Genomic DNA, 21,948 nt, shown 5'->3' with positions numbered 1-21,948 from the left:
AAGAAGATTTTTAAATTAAAAAAAAGATGCCCTTCTCCAGGTTGCATATATTCGGTCAGACATGAGCTTAGCCATCTTGAGTTGTAACCTCAACGACTGTCACTGACCGACCTGGGCCAGGATTTCTTGCTTAATTTCCCAGCAAGCCTTACTCAGAACCTCTAGAGTTTGTGTGGAGCTGTGCATCTGGTTCCTGGCTCTAGAGATGTGCCCAACTAACTCTGTGATTCCAGCTCAAAATGAACCAGGCACCTTCCACCAGAGATGAAGCCATGTTTCCCGTATCTGCATCTTCAACCACTCTGGCCTGACCTGTAAGGACTCAAACTGGTCCTTTTGTTCTCAAGGACCCGATTCCGTCAGCAAGTCTTCCAACACAATGTGGGCAATTTTGACTTTTCCTCCATTTCTTTAGTGGAATTTTTAATTTCCTCTTTAAGGGCCTCTGTCATCTTCATAAAATTATTTTTGAGGTTGTTTTCTCCTTCTTCATCTGTGTTGGGATGTTCAGGTCTTGCTGGTATAGAAACACTAGTTTCTGGTGCTGCCATATTGTTTTTTATGTTGTTGATTGTGATCTTACACTGCCGTCTGTCCATCTCTTCCTTCCTGTCAGTGCAGGTGGGGCCTGTACCTCCGTGGGTCATTCTCCTATTTATATTTAATCCCTCCTTGTTCCCAGGCAGCTGCTGTATCAGGAAGTCACCAGCTTGCCCTGGCCTCACGTTAGCCTTTCCTAAATCTCTAGAAAGCAGAAAAACTGCTTTGTTTTCTGAAGAGAATCTGGCTGAGGATCCTGAGCAGGAGACGTAAACTCAGAGCAGGATTTCCTTGTAAATGTGTTCTGAGTCCCAGCACCTAAGTGTGTTCACAAATCCTGCATTTGTGGATGTGGAGTGAGACACAGGTGAGACAGGGATTGACTGCAGTGGGTGTGTAAGGAAATGTGCATGTATTCCCATATGTGTAAAAGGAGCAAAGATCATAAGAGAATGGAGCTGTGTTACTGAACAGATAGTGATGTTTCTTTCCATTGGCAGTAAGTAAAGGAATGCCAAAGGCCATTATATATCATAAGACCAAACAGGTGAGAGACCAGAGAAGTGGGGCATGAATAAATACCAAGATAGGCAGTACAGAGAATCAAGTGTAGACTTTCTACTAGAAGCCTGCATTCCTCTGTGTCTCCTGAGTCTTGTTTGCTTACTTTGTCCTCTGTGAATAGAGGCCAAGTTTACTCTGTCCCAGACTGTCTGTGCCTGTCCTTTGAAAGCCATGTGGCTCTACCTGGTGACTCTTGTGGGCCTTTACTACCTTCTGCGTTGGTACCGTGAGAAGCAGGTGGTGAGCAATCTCCAAGAGAAGCATGTCTTCATCACGGGCTGTGACTCGGGCTTTGGGAACCTGCTGGCCAGACAGCTGGACAGAAGAGGCATGAGGGTGCTGGCTGCATGTCTGACGGAGAAGGGAGCCGCGGAGCTGAGGAAGAAGACATCAGACAGGCTGGAAACAGTGATCCTTGATGTCACCAAGACAGAGAGTATTGTGGCAGCCACTCAGTGGGTGAAGGAGCGTGTTGGGAACAGAGGTACCATTGAGATCCCTGGCTGTGTCTGCTGGTTTGACTTGTGTGTGAAGGGGCCTGCCGGTTTCTCTCCTTGGAAGAAGCTTTATGTGGGTTGGGGTACTTGAAGTACCAGAGCCTCCTCCTCTCCCCTTAACATCACCTGAGCACTTTCTCTCTCTACCTGCTGTTACTCAGTCTTTCTGGTCTCTGGTCTTTGGAGAATTTACCTTCTCACCTTCCTGTCTGTGCTCTGTCCCCTTCTCTATGTAGACAATCAAGACTGCTGGATGCTTAGAGCAGGGTCCCTTTGCAGAGCAGAGGATGGGACTTGTCCTGGGCTATGTGTGCAGGATATCTGGGGTCACACCTGGGTCGATCTCTTGGGTTGGCACCGTCCTTGCTCTTACTTGTCACCTGCCATCCTCTGTGGAGGGAGACAAGACTGCTCCTGGGTAGAGCGGCCATGACAAGATAAAGGACTGACATGGATAAGTAAGATAGAGGTTACTCTTCTTTCATCCAGGTGACAGTGTTAATTGTGATGGCCCAAAGAAGACCCTTGGTTAATAAAAGTTTAAGAATAAGTTGAAAACATGGTGATTGTTCAAATTACTAAAACATGTTAAACAACAAAACTTAACCTATAATTTAGCACCCAGTGCATAAAAACAGGTAATGTTTTCACCTGTGTTCATTAAAGTAAATGCATTGTTTTCACTTAAAAAAGGTGAGCAATTTTTACCTCGACATTTCTTTGATGATTTTACTTTTGAAACATTGTCTCTCTGTTTCTTGATTGTTCTGGAACTCTGTAGACCAAGCTGGCCTCCAGATCAGAGATCAGTCCTCTTGTTTCTCCCAATTGCTGCCATTAAAGACGTGCACCACCAGAGCCTGGCTTGCATGATAATATTTTATGAATTAAAAAAAATCCCGCATCAAGGAAGCCCAACTAATGTAACCATATCTTGGGGTCAGATTCTGGGATTGTTTGGTACATTTGTGTTTGTTTTACCTTTAGTTTTTATTATAGGAATTGGATACTGACTGGCCTTGAACTCACTCACGACCTTATTGCTTCAGACCGTCCTGTACCAGGACTGCATGTCTGTCCCACCACCCACATCTTGTTCCCTACAGTTATGATCATGAACACTGGCCTGGTAGTCAGTTTTCTGAGCTTGTGGTGGGATCCTAGCAATGAAATATCTCTGTTATACAGTTTGTGCTTCCAGGAGGATAAGATATGGGATAGGAGTGAGGTGGCATGTGACTTTTGGGAACAATTCTCAAAACCAGTAAGCACCACATTAGCCTTAAACCAAGTAGCCTGCAGTTTGAGAAAGATAGTCTCAAAAAGCCAAAAACTTAAATCAAAAAGAAAAGAAACAGAATTGAAAATTAAGCCATGAGAATATGGAAAACACACAGAGAATCTGGATACTGTGTTATTGTATTCTCTTTGAATTGTTTGAATGCTGAAGAAGGGGCAACAGCTGCTAAAAGATATTTGATATTAAATATTGCTGGATTAATCCAACATACATATTTTGAAAATATGATTTTAAAATTTAATTCAAAAGATAGGTTACTTTTGAGCAGAGGTTTAATTTTTGTTTTCACAGGAAAAGGGAAGCTGTGGACTTATTCTTGATTAAGAAAAGTGAGGCTTGGTCAAGGGAGACCCCCTGAGAAAGCTCTGATAGGAGTAGATGGCCCAGATGTCTGAATTCTACATCCAGAACAGCCTCAAGACTGCTCGCTGAGATGATCAAGCCCCACAGAATATTCAAGCCAGGACTTGATTATAATTCTAAATTTTCTTTAGGATCCTCTAAGATTATCAACGCTCCCATCAACAGGAAGTAGCTTGAAAAACTGTGCACACATTCCCCCGAAGATGGATTATGGATATTTATCTTGTTGGTTACAAGATGTTATGGATAATGGGCTGGACAAAAAGCTAAACAAACGATATTAGATTCAGAGTTCTTGTTTAAAATAAGGGGGAGGAAGGGGTGTGGGACAATGATCTTTTATCCTGTCACTCATCTTATTTTTAATAAAATGCTGATTGGCCAGTGTAGTCAGGCAGGAAGTATAGTCAGGGTGACCAGGTAGTATGTAGAGGTGGCATGATAAGAAGAGGAGAATTTTGGGAAGAGGAAAGGTCACACTGAAGCCATCACCCAGATGTAGGGGAAGCAAGATGAGAATATCTCGCTGATAATAGGTACCAAGCCATGTGGCTGACACATACAAGAATTATGGGCTAATGTAAGTTTTATGAATTAATAAGAAGCCTGCATTAATAGGCTAACCGATTTATAATTAATGTGGGCCTTTGTATGTTTTCTTTGGGACTGAATGGCTGTGGAACCTGGTGGGACAGAAACCTCTGTCAACACCATGCCGTTCTTCATTGTGTCCTGGTCTCCAGTAAACACATGTCTAAGCTGTCTTATCTTGTGGAGTGTGCATTTCATCCATAACTATACCTGTGCTTGTTACTCTCTCTCTTCCCACTGTCCCCAGGACTGTGGGGCCTGGTCAACAATGCTGGCATCTCCATTCCCTCGGGTCTCAATGCGTTCCTGAAGAAAGAGCATTATGCAAAGATACTGGATGTGAACCTGTTGGGTGTGATCGACGTGACTCTGAGCATGATGCCCTTAGTGAGGAAGGCAAAGGGCCGAGTGGTCAACGTTTCCAGCATCTTGGGTCGTTTGTGTTTGTTTGGTGGTGGTTACTGCATCTCCAAGTATGGTGTAGAGGCCTTCTCAGACTCCATCAGGTAATGACAGGGATGTGGGTATCTGAGAGAATCATTGGAATAAGGTTTTATTTAATCAAGACTATTAGGAGGCCATCATGAAGAGGACACACTCTGGGTTTGACTTTCTATAACTGTCTCCTTGTTGGAAGTATATGATCATTCTCCAGGAATACATTTCCATGTCTCCAGTAAAGGCAGGGCTGAGACAGGAGTTATTTATTTATTTATTTATATTTAATTTATTTTAGCCATGATCTATGTGAACTTAACTGCGCTCAATTCACTAGGTAGATCATTCTGGCCTCAAACTTAACAGACCTATCTCCTGAGGACTGGAATTAAATGAATCTGTCAAGACGAAAATTGTGTGTCAGCATTCTGCCAAGTTCAGTTAATCATATCCTGCTTGGAGCTGGAGACATGGCTCAGCAAAATGAGCACTGGTTGCTCTTCTAGAGGATCCAGGTTCAATTCTCAGGACCTACATGGCAGCTCACAACTGTCTATGACTCCAAGATCTGACCCCCTCACAAAGACACACATCCAGGAAAAACCCCAAAGCACATAAAATGTGTAATTCTGCTGTAGCAGAAGGCGCACAAAGGGAATATTTTTTGAAGCATAGTCAGACATATGATATTTGGGGAAGAGTACAGACTCTTGACCATTAATGATTGTCAACTTGAGGATGTCCTTGAGGTGGGCTGAGCATCTCATTCAGCTCATAGCGTAGTTTCTACACTCTTGTTATAGTCTGTGGTCAACTCAATATAGAATCACAAGAAGGCTTTCCCCCAGACGTTAAAAACTCTGACAACTGAGAAATTGAAAGAGTGGAGAAAGACTGGCTATCCTTGCAGTGAGCAGAGCAGTTAGATTAAGGGTCCTAGAGCAAGGAGCCAAGTGGGAACCTAGCAGCCTGGTGAGGAGGCCTGTTGGGAAAAATGAACATGCTGTTGGCTGCTACTCGACCAAAGGATAAGTCATATGATACAGGCAGGAGGCTGAGAAGGTGAGCACATGCAGGCATGTAGGGAGCATGAGAACCACAAACAAGGATGTACTTCACTATCTTGGCAAGGCAAATGGGAAGAGAGTGAATCAGGGGAGCCCTGTATGCCATGCAGCCTGTCATTGTAGAGATTGGGGGGATGGTAAATGTGAGAGGCACTAAGAAAGCAGCCAGAGAGTGTTTCCAGGAAGATGCCTGCAGGAGCCATGGGCCAGGTGGACTGAGACGGATTTACGGAAGGTTCAAACTAAGAGTGAGGATCAGGTGACATGGATAAGGGTAACCCTGTTCACCTGGATTGTATAGACAGGTCTTACCTGGAGTCTAGTTCTTGTCCAGAGAGCTACGTGCACCAATTACTTAGGGTGATATTTAAAGTGCAGATGCATTGGCCTCACCATGAGTTTCATCCCCATTCAGACAACACCTGTCTGAAGCTTGTGGCCTCTCCTTAACACAGCCTCATGTTGTTATGTAACTGTACTCTGATTCTGAGTGACCTCACAGAAAATCCTATGAAGTCCTTGATGTCTCTCTATCTTGCAGGAGGGAGCTCTCCTATTTTGGAGTGAAGGTGGCTATCATAGAACCTAGTTTTTTCCAGACTGCTATTTCCAGTAGTGACAGGCATTTGTCACATGCCAAGATACTGTGGGACCAGGCCAGCTCAGAAGTCAAAGAGATCTATGACGAGAAGTTTTTGTCATCCTGTGAGTGGGTTTTGGGGGTCCAAAGCAAAGGTGTCTAGAATTCTGAGTCTCCCGGTGGTGTTGACAGCAGTCACCCTAAGGTGTTTCTAATGAGCATGATTAGCCTCTGTTTCCTTGGTATAGGGTGGGCATCTCTTCACATAAAGATATCCTGGCTTCTAGAATGTAAGGTGTTGTTTCATTTAAATCCCTTATTATGATATGAAAGTGAAGCTGGAGTCACGAAACAGTGACTTTCCATGAGCTTGGACTTGTTTCCACTCTTGCAGAGACAACAGAGTTCTCTGAACAGAGACCCAGGTGGAGCCTGTGTGTGGTTCCTCCTTGAACCTGGGCTGTGTCCTAATACGACCTCAGACCGGCCTGGCTTGGGCAGGATTCAGATGTGGGCGGCTTGGGTTCTAGTGAGGCTTTCCTTTATGTTGGTCTAGAGCAGGAGTGTCAGAGGTAATCACCCCCCAAATCCTTTTTCCTTTTGCATAGATGAAACAACAATAAAGTTATTGGACAAACTGTGCAACAAGGACCTCTCCTTGGTGACGAACTGCATGGAGCATGCACTGACTTCCCGTCACCCCCGGACCCGATATTCAGTTGGTTGGGATGCCAAGCTCTTCTACATCCCTGTGAGCTACCTGCCCACCTCTCTTGCAGATGTCATCTTATTCTGGACCTCCACGAAGCCTAAAAATGCTCAGTGAAGCCTGCATCTGTTTCTGTTGTTAGGGGTATAAGAGTGCAGTGTGAGGGAGAGGATCCTCAGGAGAAGGCAGATGCTAAGCTCAGGACAAAATTGTCATTGGGAGGGAGATCCATAGGTGCCTGACTTTTATTCCTTTGGTATGACCATGGAGAACATAGAGCCACAGGAAAACCTTCTATGTTTAAATAATGATTTNTTCAACATCTGTTCTGAAGATCAGCTGAGAAGTGACTGCTATTGCTTCCCATGCAGCACACAGGGCCATGAAGGGTTAAAGGAGCCTGGAGCCTGGGGAATGGGCTGCCCAGCCCTGATGATACCATGCTGCTGAGGGACTATGGTCTTTTATCCTGTCACTTACCTTACTTTTAATAAAACGTGGATTGGACAGTAGCCAGGCAGGGCAACCAGGCAGGAAGTGAATGCAGGGTAATGAGAACAGGAGAATTCTGGGAAGAGGAAAGGTCACTCAGCAGCCTTTATCGAGAGGCAGAGGAAGCAAGGTGAGAATGCCCCACTGATAACAGGTACCAAGGCACATGGCTAATACAGACAAGAATATGGGATAATATAAGTTATAAGAGTTAATAAGAAGCCTGTGCTAACACGCTAACCTGTTTATAATTATTGTGGGTCTTTGTGTGTTTTCTTTGGGCCTAAATGGCTGTGGAACCTGGTGGGACAGAAACCTCAGTCAACCAAATGGCACCAACATGGACAGCTAAATCCACTTAAAACCTGAGAGAGTTTGGGAAGGAATTCTAGACACAAAATAATAGCGCTATGCATGGCTTGTTGGTAATATTTTCTCCGGTGGACTCTGTTTGCTAGAGGCAAGTGCACCTCATTTAAGAGACGCTTCCTGACTCAGCTTTAGAAGAAGAAACTTGCAGCTTTTTTAAGAGGCCCCACACCAAACACTTAAATGTGTTCATGAGTAGCCAATAGCATGCTTCTTGGTGATGGCAGGGACTTTGAAACTTCCTATAGCTGTGGCAATAAACACGGCTCCAGCCAGTTCCTCCACCATGAGGCTAGACTCTCAGAAAGCTAAGGATTGAGGTGGATCCAGCTGTCAAAGCTATGGTTTTAATCCAAGCCATATATGTCACTTAGCCAATTAAAGACTCTTATGGTCAGAAACAGAATGATGTACAGTAAAGATAGGTTCAAAGACAAAGAAAACCTCTAAACGGTTTACAGTGTTTTTAAAAGTATATGCAGGCTTGGGAGAGAAAAGTAAAAGGATAAAGTTCGTAAAATAAAAAAGAAAGAAAGAGAGAAGTTTTGTGTTGTGGCACACACCTTTAATCCCAACAATGGGAGGCAGAGGCAGGCAGATCTGAGTTCAAGGACAGCCTGGTCTACTGAGTGAGTGCCAAGACAGCCAAAGATACATGGAGAAAACTAGTCTCAAAAAGCCAAAAACTTAATGTAAAATAAAAGAATCAGAATTGAAAATGAAGCCATGAGAAGAAGGAGAGCACACAGAGAATCTGGATACTATATGTAATTATGTTCTCTTTGAATTGTTTGAATGCTGAGGAAGGGGCAACAGCTGCAAAAAGATATTTGATATTAAATGTTGCTGGATTAATCCAACACACATATTTTGAAAATGCTTTGACTTCAAAATTTAAGTCAAAAGATATGTTACTTTGGAACAGAGGTTTTGTTTTTGATTCTTCAGGAAATGAGAGGCTGTGGATTCATTCTTGATTAAGAAAAAAGAGGTTTGATCAAGGAAGACCTCCTGAGAAATCTCTGATATGAACAGATGGACCGACCCGATGTCTGAATTCTACATCCAGAACAGCCTCAAGACTGCTTGCTGAGATGATCAAGCCTCACAGGATATTCCAGCCAGGACTGGAACATAATTCTAAATTTTCTTTAGTTCCCTGTAAGATTATTAGCACTCTCAACCATTAGGGTGTAGCTTGGAAAACTATGCCCATATTCCCCCCAAAAATGGATTATGGATATTTATCCTTTTTTACAGTGTTGTTTACAAGATATTATGAATAATGGTCTGGACAAACAGATAAAAATATTATATTCAGAGTTCTTGTTTAAAAAAGGGGGGGATGTGCTGTAGGACAAATCTCTTTTTGATGGAGGAAGGTCATTGGTCAAATAAAGAAACTGCCTTGGCCCTGATTGGTTAGAACATAGGTGGGTGGAGTAAACAGAACAAAATGCTGGGAGAAAGAGGAAGTGAGCTCAGACTTCACACAGCTCCTCTCAGAGCGAGACACACATGATGAAGCACTGACCCAGGATGGATGTAGGCTATAATCTTCCCGGTAAGAGCACCTTGGGGTGCTTACACAGATGATTAGAAATGGGCTAAATTAATATGTGAGAATTAGCCTAGAAGAGGCTAGATAGTTATGGGCCAAGCAGTGTTTAAATGAATACAGTTTGTGTGTTGTTATTTCGGGCATAAGCTAGCAGGCGGCCGGGGTGCTGGGGACACCGCCCCACTGCTCCTATTACAACATCTTTTATCCTGTCACATGTCCTATTTTTAGTAAAACACTAATTGGCCAGTATCCAGGCAGGAAGTATAGGCGGAGTGACCAGGCAGGATGTAGAGGTGGTGTGATGAGATGAGGAGAATTCTGGGAGGAATAAAGGTCACTCTGCAGCCATCACCCAGATGCAGAGTAAGTAAGATGAAAATGCTTCGCTGAAAACAGGTACCAAGCTTCGTGGCTAAAACTGACAAGATTTATAGGCTAATAGAAATTATAAGAGCTAATAGGAAGCCTGAGCTAATAGGCTAAACAGTTTATAATTAATGCGAGCCTTTGTGTGTTTTCTTTGTGACGAAATGGCTGTGGGACCTGGTGGGATAGGAACCTCTGTCAACACCATGCCGTTTTTTACTGTGTCCTAGTCTCCAGTATACACATGTCTAAGCTGTCTTATCTTGTGGAGTGTGCATTTCATCCATAACTATACCTGTGCTGTGTGATTCTCTCTCTTCCCACTGTCCCCAGGACTCTGGGGCCTGGTCAACAATGCTGGCATCTCCATCCCCTCGGGTCTCAATGAGTGGATGAACAAAGAGGATTTTGCGAAGATACTGGATGTGAACCTGTTGGGCGTGATCGAGGTGACTCTGAGCATGCTGCCCTTAGTGAGGAAGGCCAGGGGTCGAGTGGTCAATGTTTCCAGCGTCTTGGGACGAGTGTCTCTGTTTGGTGGTGGTTACTGCATCTCCAAGTATGGTGTAGAGGCCTTCTCGGACTCCATCAGGTAATGAAAGTGATGTGGGTATCTGAGAGAATCATTGGAATAGGGTTTTATTTTATGAAGACCATTAGGAGGCCATTATAAATAGGACATGCTCTGGTTTGGTCTTCTATAACTGTCTCCTTATCAGAGTAAGGTGATCATTCTCCAGTAATATATTTCCATGTCTCGAGTAAGGGCAAGGTGGAGACAAGAGTTATTTATTTATTTATTTACTTCCTTAGTTTATTTTTGCCAGGGTTTATGTAATTTTGACTGGCCTGCAATTCACTACATAGACCAGGCTGGCCTCAAATTCATACATAGCTATCACCTGAGGACTGGAATTAAAAGATTCTGTCAAGATCTAAGTTGTGTTCCAGCATCCTGCCTAGTTCAGTTCATTATATCCTGCTTGGAGCTGGAGACATGGCTCAAAGGCTATGAGCACTGACTGCTCTTCTGGAGGTTCCCGGTTCAATTCCCAGGACCACATGGCAGCTCACAACTGTCTCTGACTCCAAGATCTGACCCCCTTACACAGACATACATGCAGAAAAACACCAGTGCACATAAAAATGTAATAAAATCCTGCTGTAGCAGAAGGCACACAAAGGGAATATTTTTTGAGGCATAGTCAGACAGATGATATTTGGGGAAGAGTCTAGACTCTTGACCTTTAATGATGTTCAACTTGAGGATGTCCTTGAGGTAGGCTGAGCATCTCATTTAGCTCATAGCGTGGTTTCTAAACCCTTGTTATAGTCTGTGGTCAACTCATTATAGAACCACAAGAAGGCTTTCCCCCAGACTTTAAAAACTCTGACAACTGAGAAATTGAAAGAGGAGAGAGAGAGAGACTGTGCCATCCTTGCTGTGAGCAGAGCAGTCATCAGACTTAGGGTCCTAGAGCAAGGAGCCCAGAGGGAACTTAGCAGCCTGGTGAGGAGGCCTTTAGGGCACATACTCAGTCTTAGGCTCTGTGTGGCCACTGAATGTGCTGCTGGCTGCTACTCGACCAAAGGATAAGTCATATGATACAGTAAGGAGGCTGAGTCGGTGAGCACATGCAGGCATGTAGGGAGCATAAGAACCACAGACAAGGATGTACTCAAGGCAAATGGGAAGAGAGTGAATCAGGGGGCCCTGTGGGTCATGCAGCCTGTCAGTTGTAGAGAATGGGGGGATGGTAAATGTGAAAGGCAAGAAGAAAGCAGCCAGAGAGTGTTTCCAGGAAGATGCCTGCAGGAGCAATGGGCCAGCTAGACTGAGACATATTTGGGAAGGTTGACCTAAGAGTGAGGAGGAGGTGACTTGGGTAAGGGTAACCCTTTGCACCTGGAATGTATAGATAGGTCTTACCTGGTGTCTAGTTTTAGTCCAGAGAGCTATGTGCACCAAATACTTAGGGTGATATTTAAAGCACAGAGGCATTAGCCTCACCATGAGTTTCATCCCCATCTGCTACACAACACCTGTCTGAAGCTTGCAGCCTCTCCTCACCACAGGCTCACATTGTCATGTGACTCTACTCTGACTCTGAGTAACCTCACAGAAAGTCCTCTGAAGTCCTTGACGTCTATCTTACAGGAGGGAGCTCTCCTATTTTGGAGTGAAGGTGGCTATAATAGAGCCTGGCTTCTTCCAGACTGCTATTTCCAGTAGTGACAGGCATTTGTCACATTCCCAGATGCTGTGGGACCGGGCAAGCTCAGAAGCCAAAGAGATCTATGACGAGAAGTTTTTGTCATCCTGTGAGTGGGTTTTGGGGACCAAAGCAAAGGAGTCTAGAATTCTAAGTCTCCTGGTGGTGTTGACAGCAGTCTCCCTACAGTGTTTCTTCTTAAAATGAGCATGATTAGCCTCTGTTTCCTTGGTACAGGGTGGGCATCTCTTCACATAAAGAGATCTGGCTTCTAGAATGTAAGGTGTTGTTTCATTTAAATCCCTTATTATTATGACATGAAAGTGAAGCCAGAGTCACGAAGCAGTGACTTTCCATGAGCTTGGGCTTGTTTCCACTCTTGCAGAGACAACAGAGTTCTCTGAACAGAGACCCAGGTGGAGCATGTGTGCGGTTCCTCCTTGAAGCTGGGCTGTGTCCTCCTGATGACCTGGGGCAGGCTAGGCTTGGGCATGGCTTCAGATGTGTGTGGCTTGGGTTCTAGTGAGGCTTTCCTCCATGTTGGTCTAGAGCAGGAGTGTCGGAGGTAATCACCCCCTGAATCCTTTCTCTTCTTGTATAGATCTGACAGGGCTAAAGTTATTGGACAAACTGTGCAATAAGGACCTCTCCTTGGTTACAGACTGCATGGAGCATGCACTGACTTCCTGCTACCCCCGGACCCGATATTCAGCTGGTTGGGATGCCAAGCTCTTCTACATCCCTGTGAGCTACCTGCCCACCCGTCTTGCAGATGTCATCTTATTCTGGACCTCCACGAAGCCTGAAAAAGCTCTGTGAAGCCTGCATCTGTTTATGTAGTTGGGAGTTTAAGAGTGCAGTGTGAGGGAGAGAATTCTCGGGAGAAGGCAGATGCTGGGCTCGGGACAAACTTGTCATTAAGAGGGAGATTCATAGGTGCCTGAATTTTATTCCTTTGGTATGACCATGGAGAACATAGAGCCACAGGAAAAGCTTCTATGTTTAAACAATGATTCTAATCTTGGTAAAAATAAGAAAGTGATCTTCCATGTACTTGGGTCATCCATTTTACTTATTTTAATTTAAATTTTTTATTTGTATGTCTTTATGTGTGTCTATATTGCATATGTGTAGAAATACCCATAGAGTCCAGATTATTAATTTTCATGAACCTGGAGTTACAAGCTGTTGTGAATTACCTAACTGTGGAGTTTAACACAATTTAGGTCTTCCAGTCAACCACCTCTCCCTATGGTTAAAGTTTTTATTTATGAATTTAGTTAATTATCTATTTTGAGAGAGGTTCTTCCTATGACACACTGGTACATGAAGACATTCTGACTCTGCTTTGCTGCAGCAATCTGGCTTAGCTGTGAAGCCCTGACTAGGATCAGTGAGGGAAGAAAGAAAGGGCAGACATACAGACACATGGACAGAAAAACTGGCATCCAGTGGCATGCAACATGTACCCTTAGTATGTATATTATAAACAGCTAAGGGAAAAGACTTTGTGATCTCTGTAGGAGGTCTGAAGACAGCTGTTTCAGGTTAGAACCTGATCTGGAATTCACCTCTGTAGGTATGTATTTCTGTTAATCTGTGTATTGCCACATGGCTGTGGCTTACCAGCTAAGGTTCCATCTGGCTCCTGCAAAGCTACATGGCTTCTCTCTGACTACACCCTTCTTTTTCGCAGCATTCAGTTTAGTTTGACCTGTTCTGCGTGCTGACTATGGGAAGTAAAAATATTCCTTTAAGTTTCTTTGTTTCCTGCCTGCCTTTCCTTGCTCCACCATACAGCACAGACTCAGATGGCTACAGTGCGGGTCAGACTCAGCACACTACAGGGCATGTGTGTGGACTGTGACAATCTCAGTGTTAACCTAGGCAAAATTTGGGTCAAACACTGCATTTCCTTCCTTCTTTCTACTTGGTCAGCAGTGATAGGAGCTGCATTTCTGTGACTACAGCACTGCACTTGTATGGGAAGGTAGGGCCTCCCCTTGGCTTCCCCGAGTCCCAGAGTAGCCCCAAGGCAGCAGCGTGGATGCTGCCAGTGTAGGGGTGGGACTGTGCTATTTACAAACTCTAAATATCTCTGCCTTTGTTTCTGCTCCACTTTAGCTCTTATAGCTATCAAAATACATCCAAGCAACTGTACCGATAACTGAATATTATTTACTTGTCTCATATCTTCAACTATATACAGTATTACTCTTAATTTTTTCTTCCTCACTTCTTGCGTTTTTTAATAGCTCCTTATTTCTGAGTGCCCATTACTCACCTCTTCACCTGTGGGGCAATTTTTTTCCACTGGGGTTCTTCATGGCCCCCCCTGTACACCTGGTACTCTTCTGTGTTTTTTGGGGGGTTCCTCAGTCATCTCCTTGTTGTGGCACTATATGTTGGGGATCAGCCATAAAAGTGGACCATTTTGCCATAATACTGCTGTGGGAGTAAGTTGTGTAGATAATATAATGCTTGCCAAGGCTGATCACAGTTAATATAATGGACTTGCTGTCTCTTTATGGCATTCCCTAATGTGTGAGTGCCTCTTTGGCTGCGTCTGTAAGCTGTCTAGTGGAATTTGGATCACTGTTCCCTTTAAGAATTTTACTTAGTGGATCAAGGCCTCCCGTAGGATATTTTAAATAAGGTCTCAGTTATTGGATGTTTTCCAAAAACTTTAAAAATCATTTAGAGTCCTTAAACTATCCTTTTTAATTTTTAGTTTTGAGGCCTAATTTCTTCTTTAAAATTTAACATATCATCTAAATTCTGGAAAGTTGGGTCTCTTGTATTTTCTCTGGAGCAACGATTAACCCTGTATGCTCTGTTGTAGTAGCCCATATTTCTCAAGTAGCCCATATTTCTCAAAACGCCTTCATCTTTATGGGCAAATAAGATATCACTCATATACTGGACAATATAAACCTGTGGAAATAGATAGGTCTCTAACATTTTGTATATCCTGAGCTACAAATTTCTGGCACAAAGCAGCACTGTTTGCCATACCTTGAGGTAAGACACTCCATGGATATCTTTTTATTGGCTCTGTGAAATTATACTAATGTGAGGTTATACTAACTGCAATTCTTTGACAATCTTGTGGTGCGAAAAAGATGGTATAAAAACAATCTTTTGACTCTAAAATAATCTTATGGGTGGTTTTTTTTTTTGGTATAGTTATAGGAGAAGGCAACCCAGGTTATAATGCTCACATCAGCTTCATGGTTCCATTAGCCTCTCTTAAGTCCTGAATTAATCTCTACTTTTCTGACTTCTTTTTAATTACAAAAATAGGAAAATTATGGGGGTGGGGATTGGATGGTATCATGTGATATTTTCCCAGCTATTCTTGCACTAGCTTTTGGGAAGCTTGTAAGTTTTCTTCTATTAGAGGCCACTGATTTACACATACAGGCTTNCTGGGATAAAAGGCGTGTGCCACCACAGCCTGGCTTGCATGGTAATATTTAATGAATTAAAAAATCTGACCATCGAGAAAGCCCCACTAATGTAACCCTATCTTGGGGTCAGATTCTGGGATTGTTTGGTACATTTGTGTTTGTTTTACCTTGAGTTTTTAGGATAGGAAATGGATACTGACTGGCCTTGAACTCACTCACGACCTTTCTGCCTCAGACCGTCCTGTACCAGGTCTGTCCCACCACCCACATCTTGTTCCCTACAGTTATGATCATGAGCACTGGCCTGGTTTTCTGATCTTGTAGTGGGATCCTAGCAATAAATTATCTCAGTTAAACAGTTTGTGTTTCCAGGAGGATAAGATATGGGATAGGTGTGAGGTGGCATGTGACTTTTCTGAACAATTCTTCAAAATCAACAAGCACCACATTAGCCTTAAACCAAGTAGCCTGCAGTTTGAGAAAGATAGTCTCAAAAAGCTAAAAACTTAAAGTAAAAATAAAAGAATCAGAATTGAAAATAAAGCCACGAGAAAATGGAAGGCACACAGAAAATCTGGATACTGTATGTTATTGTATTCTCTTTGAATTGTTTGAATGCTGAGGAAGGGGAAACAGCTGCTAAAAGATATTTGATATTAAATATTGCTGGATTAATCCAACATACATATTTTGAAAATATGACTTTAAAATTTAATTCAAAAGATAGGTTACTTTGAAGCAGACGTTTAGCTTTTGATTCCACTGGAAAACAGTGGCTGTGGATTGAATCTTGATTAAGAAAAATGAGGGGGGCTGGAGAGATGACTCAGTAGTTAAGAGCATTGCCTGCTCTTCCAAAGGTCCTGAGTTCAATTCCCAGCAACCACATGGTGGCTCACACCATCTGTAATGAGGTCTGGTGCTCTCTTCTGGCCTGCAGACATACACACAGACAGAATATTGTATACATAATAAATAAATAAATATGTTTTAAAAAAAGAAAAATGAGGTTTGATCAAGGAAGACCCCCTGAGAAAACTCTGATAGGAGCAGATGGCCCAGATGTCTGAATTCTACATCCAGAACAGCCTCAAGACTGCTCGCTGAGATGATCAAGCCCCAGACATTATTCCAGCCAGGACTTTACGATAATTCTAAATTTTCTTTAGGACCCCCTAAAATTATCAGAGCTCCCATCAGCAGGAAATGGCATGGAAAACGATGTGCACATTCCCACAAATATGGATTATGGATATTTATCTTGTTTATAGATTGTTGGTTACAAGATGATATGGATAATGGCCTGGACAAAAAGCTAAACAAATGATATTAGATTCAGAGTTCTTGTTTAAAATAAGGGGGAGGAAGTGGTGTGGGACAATGATCTTTTTTTTTTAATTTATTTTTTTGGTTTTTCGGGACAGGGTTTCTTTGTGGTTTTGGAGCCTGTCCTGGAACTAGCTCTTGTAGACCAGGCTGGCCTCGAACTCACAGAGATAATGATCTTATATCCTGTCACTCATCTTATTTTTAATAAAATGCTGATNAGTCATCCATTTAACTTATTTTAATTTAAAAAAGTATTATTTGTTCGTCTGCTTGTGTGTCTATATTGCATGTGTTTAGAAATACCCATAGAGTCCAGATTATTGATTTTCCTGAACATATGCAGTCATCCATTGGAAGAACCATATGTAAAACTTGACACAGCATCCTTTAAGGGATCTTTTCATATATGTTTTGTGAAAATAAGATAATGAATTTGTGCCAATTGTAGCAACCAATTACCTGGAAAAAGATGGTTAATCTGGCTTTCAAATTGAGCAAACACAATTGCCCAAGAATTACTATTTGGAAATAATCAATCTGTTGCTTAGTATACGGAATGTTGATCACAGCAGGTTCTCTGCCAAAATATCTCTTAGATTCCATCCAGTTTTCCTGTACTAAGCATGGTACTGTTTATAAATAAGGGTTTAATACCTTAACTGGTGAAACAGGAAGGTGTAGCCATAAAAGTGGACCTTTTTGCCATAATACTGCTGTAGGAGTAAGTTTTATTATTTTTTAAAATTTTTTTATTAAAAATTTCCACCTCCTCCCCTCCTTCCATATCCCTTTTTCTTCCCCTACTCCCCCTCCCCTTCCCTCTCCAGTCCTAAGAGCAGTCAGGGTTCCCTGCCCTGTGGGAAGTCCAAGGTCCTCCCTGCTCCATCCAGGTCTAGGAACGTGAGCATCCAAACAGACTAGGCTCCCACAAAGCCATTACATGCAGTAGAATCAAAACCTAGTGCCACTGTCCTTGGCTTCTCAGTCAGCCCTTCTTGTCAGCCACATTCCGGTTTTATCTCATGCTCCATCAGTCCCAGTCCAGCTGGCCTTGGTGAGCTCCCATTAGATCAGCCTCACCGTCTCAGTGGGTTGGCACACCCCTGCGGTCCTGACTTCCTTGCTCATGTTCTCTCTCCATCTGCTCCTTCTTGTGATTCTATAATGTGTTGACCACAGACTATAATAAGAATCTAGAAACTATGCTAGGAGCTGAATGAGATGCTCAGCCCACCTCAAGGACCTCCACAAGTTGAACATCATTAAAGGTCAGACTCAGAACTCAAACCAAATAAGCACAGCAGCACCAAACAATCGCCACACTGATAATAAGACTGCACCTCTGCAATTGTAAGTGCGTCACCCAATTTAAATGATTTCCTTTATTAGAGTTGCCAGAGTCATGGTGTCTCTTCACAGCAATAAAAACCCTAAGACGGAAGTTGGTGCACGGGCCTGGGGTATTGCTGTGATAAGCCCATCCATATTTTTGCTTGGAGTAAAATGGACTCTGGGACTGTGGATTAGAAAAGCAGTTGAATGAGTTAAGTGCTGCCTAATGGGCTGTACTAGTAGGAGCAGGGGAGACAGTGTTGAGCGTCATTTGTCTCTACTGTATGTACTGGCTTTTTGGGATCCTAGTCTGTTTGGATGCACACCTTCCTTGGTCTGCATGGAAGGGGAGGGGCTTGGACTTCCCACAGGGCAGGGTACCCTGCCCTCTCTTATGTCTGTATGGGGAAGGAGAAGGGTGAGTGAGGGGCAGGATGGAAATGGGAAGAGGGGAGGAAGTGGAAAATTTGAATGGTATTATATATAAAGAAATAAAAATTTTTAAGAAATCATTCGATTAAAATAGCAAGTCCTGCCCTTCTCAGCATGCCTTGGAATTGTTTGGTGCTGCTGTGTTTATTTGGCTTGGGTTTCGAGTCAGGTCTTACTATGGAGCAGGCCAAGATCTGATGTTCTTCTTCCTCAGCCTCCTCTGTGCCGGGATTGCAGTCACAGGCCACCACACCTGGCTTCTTTCTTGTATTGCTATTTATAGTCACACAGTCTGTGCTGGCCAACTTCTACTCACATCAGAGTCTGCCAGCACATTAATTTTAGGATCCTAGGAATAAAATACGTTTCCTTGCTTTACTAATTCTTTACATGCATTATAATTTGATCAGGTTTTCTCTTTTGACAACAACTTTCAGATTTTCCAATGTTCCTGCCACCCAGGTTCATATTCTTTTTTTTTTTTTCAAATAAACAGACAAGCAAGAAGACAAAAAAACTGCAGAAGAAACCCTTATGAGCCCCTCCTTCAAACACTAATACTTGGAGTCTGGTTTGTGTGAGCTGACTGACTCCCGGGCATGCAGCTCCAGTAAGGAGACAGTGCATTCCCTGCGGCAGCAGGGATCAGCTGCAAATAGCCACTTGAGGAAAGGTGGGACCGTGTGTCCACCTGCCCTGCTCACTGCCGGTTACTGTTTGGAGCATGTAGGTCTCGTGTGTGCTGCCACAACCTCTGTGAGTGCATTTGTGTGACGGTGTCCTTGTGTCTGGAAGACAGTTGACTGGAGTCATCCATCACCTGTGCCTCTGAAAATCTGCCACCGCCTGTCTGCACAGACCCTGTGCCTTGAGGGAGGGCTTGGATGAAGATACCCCTCTAGGACCGAGTGTTGCGAGTCTCTTGCTCTCTGCATGGTGTCCATTTGTGCATGCCTGGGCTGACTCTCATCTAGGGGAAGACAAATGTTTTCTGATGAGGGCTGTGCAGGTCCTGATCTGTGAGTAGCATGTATTCCTGCAGCAGAACAATGTTACTAGGATTTCTCCTAGACCCATGACCTGTCCATTACTCTCAGGTATTTGAGTGCTGTAGGAGAGTCAGGCATGGGTTTCATCTCAGAGCGGACCATAAGTCTGCTACTAAGTGCTTAGTTACTCCCATGTCTTTGGTGCCTCTATTGCAGTAGTACATGTACAGGTAGATCACTGCTGCAGGTCACAGGGTTTGTAGCTGGATGAGCCTGGTGATTGCCTTTCTCCTCTGGTAGTGTGCAAAGCATCTTCTAGGACCTCAAATGCTAATCAGTAGGGGTGAATCATTTAGTTGGGCATCTGCTCAACTCCTCCCAGCTCGATGGCATAAGTAAGTGTCATGTTCAGCAACATGGTTACCGTCAGGTTGTGGGAAACAGCAAGAAGCCTTGACAATAGCCTGTGATATGGGTTGGAAGTGGGGCTCCATTTTGACCAATGACTCAAATGGATGTAACCCGTTCCTGGCACTGGAGGTTTTATTTAGTGGCGTAAGATGTCTAGGTCAGGTATCATCTCCCCATCCTATGGTGCACCCATTTAAATTCATAGCCTATATTCATGTATTTTAGGTAGTTTCTACAGAAGTAGATTTTGATATGGCTCCTCAAAACAAAACAGGATAAAATCTTGATGCCAAAGAGGGATATGACATAATTGAGCAATTTTTTGAAATCAGCAAATGCCTTGCTTATTCTCAGTAAAGAAGTCTCCAATGCATCCTGCACAGATAGTGATATTTAGCTGTGGTGTTGCTTGTAAGCCTTACTGATTGATTACTTGAGCATCCAAGATCTAAAGACCAGAGGCACCGAGGAAGGGCAGCCTCTGGCTGAGGTGCAAGGAAGGGCGCCATTTTCTGTGGTTGAGAGGGGAGGCTCAGTGCTGTTGGTAATCAGCAAGCCTTGTCACTTCCCTTATCCTGTCCCTGGGTTTTGCAAACATCTGAGGAGAGCTGCTCAATATTGATACTGGACCTTGCAAGGCCCAGCTTCATCAGAGCCCTGAACACAGCACTCTTTTCCAAAACCTCCTCGAATCAAATCTTCCTTTGTTTGTTTTTTTTTGTAGTAAGGAGGCCGCTTCTTGGTTCCCAGCTGCTTAGCCCCAAAATAATCACACAGAAACTGTATTAATTAAATCACCGCTTGGCCCACAACTCTAGCTTCTTATTGGCTAAATCTTATATTAATTTAAGCCATTCCTATCAATCTGTATATCACAATGTGGCTGTGGTTTACCAGGTAAAGTTCCCAGCATCTATCTCCGGAGGCTCAATGGCTTCTCTCTGATTCCACCCTTCTTTCTCCCAGCATTCAGTTTGTTTTTCCCTGCCTACCTAAATTCTGCTGTATCAACAAGCCCAAAGTAGCTTCTTTATTCATTAATGGTAATCACAGTATACAAACAGAGGAGAATCCCACAGCAGTTTCTTAACCAAATTTCAACTCTGCTGGTTGGGATGCCAAGCTCTTCTTCATCCCTGTAAGCTGCCTGCCCACCTGTCTTGTGGATGCCATCTTCTACAGGGCCTCCCTGAAGCCTGACAGAGCTCTGTGAAGCCTGCATCTGTTTCCATAGTTGGGTGTTTAAGAGTGCAGTGTGAAGGAGAAGATCCTTAGGAGAAGGCAGATGCTGGGCTCAGGACAAACTTGTCATTGGGAGGGATATCCACAGGTGCCTGACTTGTCTTCCTTCAGTGTGAGCATGGAAGACATAGAGCCACAGGAGAAACTGCTTTGTTTATACAATATTCCAATTTTGGTAAAAATAGAAATGATCTTTCATGTATCAGGGTCATCCATGTTACTGATTATGTTAATGATTATGATTTGTTTTTTATTTATCTGTATGTATGTGTGTCTCATAGAGCTCAGATCATTGTGTCATCTGGATTGGAGTTACAGGCAGTTGTGAGCTACTTAAATGTGGAATTGAAATGAAAGTGGGCCCTCTAGTGTAGAAGCAAGTTCTCTTACCTGCTGTCCCCGAGTCTAAACTTTTATGTTTTTAAACAGTAAGTTTGAGACAGGATCTCACTATGTCACCCAAGTACATATGACCTTCTCAATCTCTATCTTTGCTTTAGCACATCTCTTAGGTCTGAGACCCACAGGACCTTTGAGGGGCAGTGAGGGAATGAAGAAAGGACAGACACACAGACACATGGACAGAAAAGCTGGTGTTGATATAGGAGCGGCAGGGCTGCGTCCCCGGCACCCGGCCACCCGCATGGCTAGTTTATGCCCAGAAATAATTACACGGAAACTGTATTCTTTCACACACTGCCTGGCCCGGCTAGTTCCAGTTTCTTATTGGCTAGCTCTTACATATTGTTCTAACCCATTTCTAATATTCTGTGTAGCCCACGAGCTGGCTTACCAGGGAGGATCTTAACCTGCGTCTGTCTGGAGTGGGAGAATCATGGCAACTCTCTCACTCAGCTTCTTTTTCCCAGCATCCTCTTCTGTTTACTCCACCTACCTAATTTTCTGTCCTATGAGGGCCGAGGCAGTTTCTTTATTATTAACCAATGAAAGCAACAGATAAGATACAAGACCCACCTCCATCAAGCTGGCATCAGTGGCTTGTGTGTGCTCTGATGGAGCCACAGCTGCTCCACTGTAAGCTGCAGCCTCAGCTTGTTTACTATAAACAGCATCATGGAGGGTTTGTCTATTCCCTATAGTAAATCTGAAGGCAACAGTCTCCCAACCCACTCCCAAAAACCAAAACAGA

General features: G+C 43.4%; 1 protein-coding gene across 1 annotated transcript; it reads left to right on the top strand.

The window, feature by feature from the left end:
* The first annotated feature begins 1,275 nt into the window (after positions 1–1,275).
* LOC126514780 (retinol dehydrogenase 16-like) lies at positions 1,276–12,706 on the top strand. The gene is made up of 4 exons (XM_050163907.1): positions 1,276–1,588; positions 9,774–10,032; positions 11,599–11,762; positions 12,255–12,706. The coding sequence occupies exons 1-4, from the start codon at positions 1,276–1,278 to the stop codon at positions 12,470–12,472; spliced, it is 954 nt and encodes a 317-aa protein (XP_050019864.1). The 3' UTR covers positions 12,473–12,706.
* The last annotated feature ends 9,242 nt before the right edge of the window (positions 12,707–21,948 follow it).

Source organism: Alexandromys fortis, unplaced genomic scaffold, assembly GCF_014885135.2.
Source record: "Alexandromys fortis isolate MF-2015 unplaced genomic scaffold, M_Fortis_MF-2015_v1.1 scaffold_125, whole genome shotgun sequence".
NCBI lineage: Eukaryota > Metazoa > Chordata > Mammalia > Rodentia > Cricetidae > Alexandromys > Alexandromys fortis.
The sequence above is the reverse complement of the archived record's forward strand: the minus strand, read 5'-3'. Positions and strand labels throughout refer to the sequence as shown.

What these genes read in the sequence shown, in the direction of transcription:
- LOC126514780 (XM_050163907.1), top strand. Translation starts at nt 1,276, where the DNA reads ATGTGGCTCTACCTGGTGACTCTTGTGGGCCTTTACTACCTTCTGCGT. An exon ending in GGAGCGTGTTGGGAACAGAG is followed by an intron (nt 1,589 to 9,773) that starts GTACCATTGAGA and finishes CACTGTCCCCAG; the next exon opens with GACTCTGGGGCCTGGTCAAC. An exon ending in CGAGAAGTTTTTGTCATCCT is followed by an intron (nt 11,763 to 12,254) that starts GTGAGTGGGTTT and finishes CTTCTTGTATAG; the next exon opens with ATCTGACAGGGCTAAAGTTA.